Source organism: Zingiber officinale, chromosome 1B (assembly GCF_018446385.1).
Source record: "Zingiber officinale cultivar Zhangliang chromosome 1B, Zo_v1.1, whole genome shotgun sequence".
Classification (NCBI taxonomy): Eukaryota; Viridiplantae; Streptophyta; class Magnoliopsida; order Zingiberales; family Zingiberaceae; genus Zingiber; species Zingiber officinale.
The window spans coordinates 96,490,526-96,500,660 of record NC_055986.1 but is presented as its reverse complement, the minus strand read 5'-3'; the positions used below and the strand labels follow the sequence as shown (position 1 = coordinate 96,500,660).

Genomic DNA, 10,135 nt, shown 5'->3' with positions numbered 1-10,135 from the left:
TCCAGGATTTTTGGTTGATATAGAAACACAAATCATTATACTTTGTCTGTAGTCCCTACATGTTACAGCTTGAAATCTCGTATTGTCGATGCTGCTATGACTTGATGATGCCATGAAATAACAATCTAATAATCAAATTTTCATTACTTAGATTAAAAAAATACAACATTCTATAGAAGGAATACTGAAAGTAAATGAATTAACACAAAATTAATCAATGTATCCACAAGTTCTACATAAACCAATTGCTATTTTTGGATGTTGGACACATATATATCTTGTCCTAACAGAACATCAGCTAAGTTAAATATGGAATTGAATGTCAAGAATACAACTATAAGTTAAATGTAGCATTGTTCAGGTTTCTATTACTTGAATCTCAAGTTAGATGTTGGAGATGTAGAAGCATCTATTCTACAGTATCACAGTCAAATTGGTATCATAGTCAGCATCTATTCATCTCTTCTGGGATAAGTTAAATTAATCACTTGTTTACTTGAATCAACTAAGTTAAATATGGAATTGCGGCTGGAGACGGCTTGAGGAGAGGAAGGTAGGTTTCGGAGAGGAGACGGCTCACGGAGAGGAGATGGCTTGCGGCTGGAGAGGAAGGTGGCTCGCGACAGGTTTCGGAGAGGGAGAGCTTGCGGCTCCCGGAGAGGAGACGACTCGCAGCAGGGAGAGCTTGCGGTTGGAGAGGAAGGTGGTTCGCGGCAGGGAGAGCTTGGGGATGGAGACAACGGCTCGCCGAAGAGGAGGAGACGGCTTGCCGGAGAGGAGGAGACGGCTCGTGGCAGGAGGTGGCCGCTTCTGCTAGGGCTCGCAGCAGGAGGTGTGCGTTTTGCTAGGGCTCGCGGCAGAGGTTTGTTTTTTTGTTTCACGCGTCTTTTTTTGTTTCATGCGGCTGACGTGGTCTGCACCGCACGTATATATACACACACACGAAAATATTACCCTGCGGCAACATCCATGCGGATCGGTGCGGTGGATCGATCCACTGATCGATTCAGCCCTGCTAGATCGATCAGTGGATCGATCCACTGATCGATGGATCGATCCAGTGGCGCTAGAAGACGAAGCGGGGCTGAATCGATCAGTGGATCGATTCAGCCCCGCTTGCTGGTCTTCTTGCGTGAGATGGATCGATCCAGCAGGGGCTAGATCGATTTAGCCCTCGTCTTCTCACACCCGTCTCACGATCGTGAACAATTTTTGCCACAATCCAGCCCCAACAGCTGTCGGAACCCCTTGGGTTCACCTTCCCCTTCGGTTATAGTAAAGTTCGGGGGCAGGCGGCCGAAGGTCGCCGACGGTTAGAGGGGGTGACTGGCACGACGAGCGCGAGAAGACGAAGCAAGCGGGGCTGAATCGATCCACTGATCGATTCAGTCCCACTGGATCGATCAATGGATCGATCCAACAGGCGGGAGAAGATGAAGCGGTCGATGAACGATCCAACATTAATTTTGATGCGCGCCATACCAAACCGCACAGAGCATGCTGCAAGGTAGCTTTTCTCTCTCTCTCTTTCTATATATAAATATAAAATTATATATATATATATATATATATATATATATATATATATATATCGGCAATTCAATTCGGGTGAATTAAAAAATTCCCATTTCCATATGATTTTGACTGTGATCCTTCCTCCACTCGCACTGCACGTGCTTCTGTTCTATTAACGTTATCCCCTGACTTGCTGGTAACGGTCGGACAGCATCGAAGCGGAGGAAGAAGAAAGGAGAAGAGGAGGAAGAAATGGCCATCTCCTTCGCCCTTCTCTCTCCTTCTCCTCGATTCTATGGGAGCTTGCAGGTGCACAAGAAATGGCGCGCCGGAGCTTCTTCTCCCGCCGTCCCTGCGGAGGTCGATCTCACGCCGCTGGAAGCAGCCATCGCTAAGGTGCTTGCTTGATTTCTCTTTCGTCCCCAAAATAATCAGCACCATCTCGACTTTCCTATTTCTTATGGTTTGACGGGTAATATGGAACTCCGGCTAAAACGAAGGGGCATTCTGGTTCGAAAGAATTGATTGTGTGCCAATTGCATGACCATTCTGATTAGGTTTTAGTAGTTTTTTATGAGGGTGGAGAGATAAGTCTTGCACTTTTTCTTTAACCCAAGTCAATGGCTACATGTTCTAACTAGAATGCTTCAATCGCTTATACAAAGAAAATTCTTTACAAGAAAGGATTTCTTTTCTTTTTTTAAAAAAAATCTACAGACTATATATAAGTACATATATAAAAAATTTGCTTCTGATGTGTGCTTCTTATTTTTGAACCCAAATGATTAAGGTAATTCAAATTGAAAATACATAGGGGAGCGAAGGGGGACTAAATCATAATAAGATGCAATTGATGAAGCTATATTGAAGATAAAAGAGAAATAAGGACAAATAAGCTTCGCATAGTTTCTTTTTAAGCTTTCCAATAGTGAAAACCTGATCTTTCATGATTTTCTATGTTTTTGGAGGCTACCATAACTTCTAATGTTAATCAGGTCTACTAAAACTTTACCATGTGTTTTTTCCTCTTGTTTCAGAAAGATAGTAAAGCTGTTAAGGAAACTCTTGATCAGCTGGGTCAAATTGGTTGGGCAAAGAAATGGAGCTCTCAACCATATGTATCACGTCGTATGGTCAGTCCATAATCACAATAAAGTTCTTGGCAAGTACTTTCATCACATATATATTGTATATCATGCACACAGATATGTCTTTATTTCAGTGCAGATTTTATTTGGGTTGAGGGTTACATCACGCAGTCACTAACTTGTTTGTAGACATCCTTGCGGGAGCTAACCACTCTGGGAATCAAAAATGCAGAGAACCTTGGAATACCGAGTGTTAGAAATGATGTACTGTCCTCGTTCTACTATTATCTTAATTTTTTGTTTCATCCTTCTTTAATGGCCATGTCTTACCATGCATTATGAACATGATGACAAAAAAAATCTATAAGTGCATTGCATGTGTCTGCTGACAATTCTTGTGGAGTACTGTATATCTAATTGAGACAATGATAGAATTAGTGCTTTTGCTGGGTTGCTAAATGGAGTTTGAAATCTGATGGTGCAGGCAGCTTTTCTATTTACAGTAGTGGGAACTACAGGATTTCTTGGTGTGATTGCCGGTCAGCTTCCAGGGGTACATATATGCAACCTTCAAATGGATTAAATTCTTATGTTTGTATATCACCAGTTTAACTTTTTTAGTTTTTCACTCAGGACAGTTGTCTATATAGCTAGTTGAGGTCATTATTATATTTGCTTGAAGATTGTGCGCATAATTCAAGCCACTGAAAAGGACTTGCGACATATTTAGAGGCATCATTAATACATACATATGTTGTAGTGACCACATTATTCATGAGACATTCAGATACAATTCATACTTTTGGGCAGCACTTTACTTCATGTTGAATTTTTCTTAATTGAAAGAAAATTTTATCCACCACAATCTAAATAAATCAATTTATTGGCTCATCTTCCTTAATGCTGAAGAACTACTGTTTAAAGGACATTTGTTAACCTAATTTGAATATAGTATTGTTTTCTTCAAATTTATTACTATTTCCACTTTTTTTTCTCGTCAATGTTACAGGACTGGGGTTTCTTTGTGCCTTACCTGCTTGGGAGCATTTCATTGATAGTGTTGGCCATTGGTAGTGTTTCTCCTGGGTAAATCCTCATGAAACATGTTAGCATTGTGGTAGAACAATTGGAGGTGGAAATCCATGTTAAAGTGCTAATGGATCAAAGTAAACAAGAAATTTTACACAATGAACTTTTAGTTTTCTTTTGAAATCGATAAATTCTCTTCAACATGCTCTTATTTACACATTATTTTTGGGTAATGAGCTATTAAGACAATATCCTATTGGTTATGCTTATTTAGTATATAATCTTGTTGGTATAATCTGTATCTCTTTTCTTGAAAAAAAAATTCTTTTGATTCTCATAGAATCTAATACTAGCATTAATTAATTAAAGGATTGAATCTAACTCTTCAAGAAAGACAGCAAAAGCTATGACTAGTGGATATTCATTTTAATGAAGGTTAATAAACGACCTAACAATTAGCTTGCAGTAACTCTTTCACTTTAACTAATGCCTATTGGCCTACTGCAGTCTTCTCCAAGCTGCAATTGATGGATTCTCTTCATTCTTTCCTGATTACCAGGAGAGGATTGCTAGGCATGAATCTGCACATTTCTTAGGCGAGTTTTTATCATAAATTATCAGAGATTTATATGTAATTTAGTATGTAAGTTGCATAGATTTGTATAATGATGCATCAGTTAACAAGCTTATTAACCGGTCATGGATTACTAGTGGCCTACCTGATTGGGTTACCAATCTTGGGATATTCCCTGGATCTCGGAAAAGAACATGTCAATTTGGTTGATGAGAAACTTCAAGAACTTATATATAGTGGGCAGCTTGATGACAAGGAACTGGACAGGTATGAACTTGGTCAATTTGCAACCTCACCTTACTCTGAATAGTGAATACTATTAATGATCACCATTAATCAAGTGATGTCTCAGAAGACATCATTTATTATTCTGGTTTCAAACTGTTCATTAACCGGAAACTCATCACCAGGTTGGCTGTTGTGTCGATGGCTGGCCTTGCCGCTGAAGGCCTTAAATATGATAAGGTGGTCGGTCAATCTGCAGATCTGTTCACTCTTCAGGTACGATTAGTAAATTCCCTTGCTATCACATTTTTCAAATATTTTTAGTATTCACTCTATATCTTCCTACAAATCTATTTTTGCTCAGGTATTTCAATAAGATCTGATAATTTAAAATATAGTTAAAGGCTTTTTTTTCTCTTTCCCAGAGGTTTATAAATAGGAGCAAACCACAGATTAGCAAGGATCAGCAACAGAATCTCACAAGATGGGCTGTGCGATCTCGAACTTATTGCTTCATTAGCAGATAATAAACACAATATTGTGGTGCAGTAATTGACTGAGATCGATAACCATGCAGGTCTTGTTCGCTGGATCACTTCTCAAGAACAATGCAGTCGTTCATGAAGCTCTTATGGCAGCAATGGCAAAAAAAGCTACTGTTCTTGAGTGTGTTCAGGTAATAGAGACTGCTGCTTGACTAGTGCGTCCCGATTTCAATTTTGTTCAGGATTCACAATTGTGTGAATTGCTTGGAAAATTTATAGCAAAAAGTTATATATAGAAATGACTGGAAAACATTGCTAATAATATCTCTTTCACTTTGAAGTTAATGGTCATGTTCTCAAGTAAATTTGGAGCTGCTCAATCTTAATTTGGATTCATCTACTGCTTTTGTGCTAGCTACTCAAGTAATGGTATTCCGAGTGGAATAAGTTACTAATAGAACGATTTACCACTTGAATCAACTAGTTAATTGGTTCGATGGTTAGAATATCAGGTAGAATTCACATGATTAAGGTTGCTCATCTTGTTTATCTCAAGTTGCTTGACCTGTTAATTCCACCAATCTGTTCCACCAGTTTGGTTTTCGGTCCATTTGGCCAAATTGGTGAGCTTGACTCACTAGTTCGGTTCATTTTTATATGAATGCTTCTTTTTTGCTTGCTGAACGAATCGACTGTTTTACTCAGCTTTTGCTCCAACTGATCCATCTCACATGTTTGACCAAATTGACTGGTCATGCCTACTCAACCAAATTAGCTAAGGGTTTAGTTCACTAAATTCGTCTCACCAAATTGGCACACTATTAACTTGTCTTATTTGCTTGATTTGCTAAAGCTAGTAAGTTCACTTGATTGATTATTGTAGTTGACTTTTTACCCTGACTAGCTAACAACCCTCTCTATTCCTATAATGGATATTCCATTGTTAATTGGTAAAAAAAATAAAAAAGGCACTCCTTTTGATAGATAAAAAACAAACGTGATTTTCAAAATTTTCTTTATTTTTATGCTATTGCAGCAATTATGATATTATAATTACATAGTAATTATAGCAGTTATAAGATACTATACAGTTATATATATATATATCCGATAAAATTGGTAGAAATAGTTTTTCATATGATGATCTACTTAGTTTCTTAATTTACTTCTTTATAGATGGCTGTCGGACTAGTACTGTAAGGGTGTCTGGGGTTAGCGTATGACTTTTTGCAACTATAATATCGTAGTTACTACAATATAATACTAATTAGGATTAATAAAGTAATGATTCGTAACTATATAATATGATGTTGAGCATAGATGAAGTGTTTATATTATAAGAGCTAGGAACTATAGTTGCTAGAAAATGATATTATTCGTCCCCGGGGCATGGTACCACGGTAAGACATCCAGGTTGTCACCCAGGTATCCACGGTTCAATCCCCAGTTACGGCGTATATGCAAAAATTCTCCTTTAAATGGGGAGCGTAATCAAAAAATGTTGAGCGTCTGGATTGGCTGCATATATAATTAATATTATTAATATTAATGAGTTGAAGTACTACTATAACATAATATTAACAAATATTGACTAGAGATGGAATGCTCATCTTGTAGTAGCTATGAACAATTTGTTAGTATTGATTAAAGAAAAGTTGAAGTGTCTATTTTGTAGCAACTATGAATTTATAATTGTTATAATAGTGACAAAAATAAGAATAATTTTGAAAAGTAAAATATAAATGCTCATAGATAGTTTATTAGTGTTGATTAAAATTGAAATGTTTGCTGCAACTATTGATTCATAATTGTTATAATAGTGCTAAAAATAAGAATAATTTTAAAAAGTAAAATGGGTTAAACATTAAAACAGGTACGTCTTTGACAATTATTTTTAAAAGAGATGTACTTTTGTTTTTGTTTCCTGCGTTAATTTACTATATCTTAAAACGTAGAATGAACCATTCCATTCCATTCTACCTCACTGATGCACGGTTTAGTCAGAGGTACTGATAAGAGAAAAGAGGAATTACTTTTTTTATTGTAAAAAAGAATTGACAGATGGAACCAAAATTCATATTTACTGTTTGTTTGTTTTTTTTTTTAATAAAAATATCTTTTTGTCTATTTAAAATTAGGTAAAATGAATTTTTTTTCATCTCGATCAATCATGAACGATTGAACTCTAAACTCCCGAGGCCTTGCAACCTGGCCTTTCCTTTGTCCTTGGGCATTGTTTTCCACCTTACATTTCTTTCCTTCCTAATCCACGGTTCTTTCCTTCCTAATTCACAGTAAACAGAGCATGTATGTCTTTACGGACCTTTAACGAAACTAATACTAATGGAATTAAAAATTTAAAATCATCAAAAGTCTTCTCAATGTTTAAAAAGTTTTTATCATTTTAATCCAGGCCATTCCTAAACAAACGGCCAGGATTAAAAGACCCGAATCTAACGGCTGAATGAGGGAGGGGCTTCACAGGATTGGGAGAGTCCCCTTCATCCTTTTTCTTTTTCTTTTTAAGTCGTTGACGGTAAACAATAATCGAGAGATCATCACGAAAGATCATGAAATCACAGAAATATCCATTTTTAATCCACCAAATCATCCACCATGAAATCATGCAACAGCGGAGAATTAACTAATTATTTGAATGCTTAAAACTCTGCAAGATGGCCGCGATGGTCATCGACTCATCGTCGAACTCCACCCACCACGGCTCTCTATCCTCCTCCTCCGACGGAGATGGAGGTGGCGGCGGCGGCGGCCGAGGAGGTGGAGGCGGAGGCTGCGGCAGGGAAGGAGAAGCAATAGAATCAGCCATGAAAGGGTAGTAGAAGTTGGTTCTAGCTCCGGCTATGCCGCAGAAGGAGATGGAGGAGAGGTCGTAGGCCAAGGCGGCTTCCTCTGCCGTGTCGAAGGTGCCGAGCCAGTGCCTCTCCTTGGTGACGGGGTGCCTGATCTCGGCGGCGTAGCGGCCCCACGGCCGCCGACGAACTCCCAGGTAGTCGCTCGACGCCCGAGACCGCCGCTTCCGGCGGCAGCGGAGAGTTAGTAATTGATCAGGCGAGTAGTGATCCGCCATGTTAAATGTCTCTGTCTTCCCCTGCTTCTTGTGTTCGCCTTACAATTCATTCTCTCTATTATCTATATATAATAGATAAATCTACTTAATCTTCTGTAAGTGAGATAAACCTGAATGAGTTTAATATTATATAAGGACACTTAGCAGTTTAAATAAAAAATAAAAATTTAGAGCTACCAAACCTATTATCACAAGGTAATTAAATTGGATAAATGAGACGCGTAATCATGAGATGTTGGACTTCTGGGTTACTTATCACGATCATTTCATGATTTATCCTCCGTAAAATATTTTTATAAAACCAAACTGATCGTCCTAAATTCGGTATTATTTGGTAGGTGAGATCCCTTGTTGATGATAGATGTAGAACAATATTTTTAAAACTAAAGAGAAAAATGTTGATAAAGATATTTTACATGAGTTTGATTTTAAAAAGGAGACCATTTGTGCCTTTATTTCTGAAATAGAACTAAGTGTTAATTAAGATCTGATTCTATTGAAGAATAAAAGTAATAAATAATATATAATGATTAGTTAGCACTTGATATAAGTTTTTAGAATTGCACCTTTTGGTATTTAGTTGGATATATAATTTAACTACCAGGAGCTATATAGGCTTTTAGAACAATACCTGTGAGCTCAAAATTGTGTGTTCACTTGAATTATATATTTCTATTGAATTGTGTGTTTGTTGAAACAAATACCATGAGTTGGGCAGGTGGAATGCACAAACCAGTACGAATGTTTTAAAATAATCAAAGTCAGGTTCAATTTTGCTCCTGTAATGCTTTCTTTTGTGTTCTTTCCTCTTTTCTTTCCTGGTTTTCCTCGACATGATAAGATCATGAAATCAATTTCCTCAAATTAGCACTTAGGATTACGCAATTTCACTCTAGCTACTTCCCTCTGCAAATTAGCATTTACGGACACAATTGATATTAAATCATGAGATCATGTGTGAAATACATTGCAGGTCATCTGACTCGTACAAATGACTATTGTGTTGAACCAAACTGTGTAATTAATTTTCCTTCCACATTGGGTTAGGAAGTCGAGCCTCCGAAGTCATGAGGTCGGTTCCTCTCCAACTTTATTCTTTATTCTAAGTCACAGTATGTCAACACTGATCTAATTTTTTATTTTATTTTATTTATTTTAGTTGACATTAAATATTCAATTTATATAGATTAACTTTGAAGACGATTTAATCTACGAAATTTTTTTATCGATTATAATTATATATCAAAAAATATTTACAGATCCTTAGATATTTCAAAAATTTTAAAAATGCTCTACTGCTGCACTATTGACTAATCCAATGCCCATTCTTCTCTCATATGTTGAAACAACTGGTAGAGCTTGAAATCATTAAGCCTCTGAAATCTTTCAAGTTCAAGCTTTAAGAAGTGACATTATTTTTCTTTCTTGTGGTTATAGATATTCTTTAGAAACAGAAGTGATGATATTACAATCCTTAAAGATGAGGGTTTGATTTCCACTATTTCTTTAGTGGCTTTGGACACATCTTCAAACAAACACTAATGTTTGAAGACTGAGTCAACATGTCTCTCTTTGCTTTATCCTTCTCCAGTCTTCACTCTTGAGGCTTTTAGTTTGTCATGGAATATTCTGGACATTCTGCACTTATAAAATTGAAGGGGGTCCTTAGTATGAAGGACAACTTTTGGGGAACATTCTTGCCCTTGATGCTGCACCTTGTAAACCAAAGGAGGCACTTGACCACCAACAATAGAGGGAGACAACTCAAAAAACATGAAAGGTTGTATTCCTAAAACCATACAATTAATTGCAGTCACTTTTCTCAGTTTCTTTTAATTTTTAAAGTCTGTCCTTAAATTATATATATATATATATATATATATATATATATATATATATATATATATATATATATATATATAAAATCTGCTACATAAAACATTCGTCAATATAAAATACTCAAAAAAAATCATATCGCATTGGATCAATTATATACCTCCTTAGTTGTTTCATTTGTATATTTAAAAAAAACAATAACTCTAATAAATTTTAAATTTAAATTATTTAAAATTGATAGAACAGAAAACTAAAAAGAGGAGTATAAACAAATGAGGAAAAATTAAAAGGACAC

At 36.5% G+C, this 10,135-nt stretch overlaps 2 protein-coding genes across 3 annotated transcripts; one reads left to right on the top strand and one right to left on the bottom strand.

Moving 5' to 3' along the window:
- The first annotated feature begins 1,702 nt into the window (after positions 1-1,702).
- Positions 1,703-5,296, top strand: LOC121969948. 2 transcript variants are annotated; one of them, XM_042520284.1, is made up of 10 exons: positions 1,703-1,911; positions 2,553-2,648; positions 2,793-2,867; positions 3,088-3,156; positions 3,613-3,689; positions 4,140-4,228; positions 4,344-4,473; positions 4,617-4,707; positions 4,857-4,922; positions 5,009-5,296. In XM_042520284.1, exons 1-10 carry the CDS (start codon positions 1,768-1,770, stop codon positions 5,126-5,128), a joined length of 957 nt encoding a protein of 318 aa, XP_042376218.1. In that variant the 5' UTR covers positions 1,703-1,767; the 3' UTR covers positions 5,129-5,296. The 2 variants fall into 2 exon arrangements, with proteins under 2 accessions (XP_042376218.1, XP_042376225.1); XM_042520291.1 differs by having other exon boundaries at positions 1,773-1,911; positions 2,553-2,677.
- Positions 5,297-7,479: 2,183 nt separating this feature from the next.
- LOC121980177 (ethylene-responsive transcription factor LEP-like) lies at positions 7,480-8,039 on the bottom strand. The gene has a single exon (XM_042532161.1). It carries the CDS (start codon positions 8,002-8,004, stop codon positions 7,561-7,563), a length of 444 nt encoding a protein of 147 aa, XP_042388095.1. The 5' UTR covers positions 8,005-8,039; the 3' UTR covers positions 7,480-7,560.
- Positions 8,040-10,135: the final 2,096 nt, after the last annotated feature.

Bases quoted from the DNA above. Each gene is read 5' to 3' on its own strand.
- LOC121969948 (XM_042520284.1), top strand. From the start codon at position 1,768: ATGGCCATCTCCTTCGCCCTTCTCTCTCCTTCTCCTCGATTCTATGGG. The intron at 1,912-2,552 runs GTGCTTGCTTGA...CTCTTGTTTCAG, and splicing joins TGGAAGCAGCCATCGCTAAG to AAAGATAGTAAAGCTGTTAA. The intron at 4,474-4,616 runs GTATGAACTTGG...ACTCATCACCAG, and splicing joins GATGACAAGGAACTGGACAG to GTTGGCTGTTGTGTCGATGG.
- LOC121980177 (XM_042532161.1), bottom strand. From the start codon at position 8,004: ATGGCGGATCACTACTCGCCTGATCAATTACTAACTCTCCGCTGCCGC.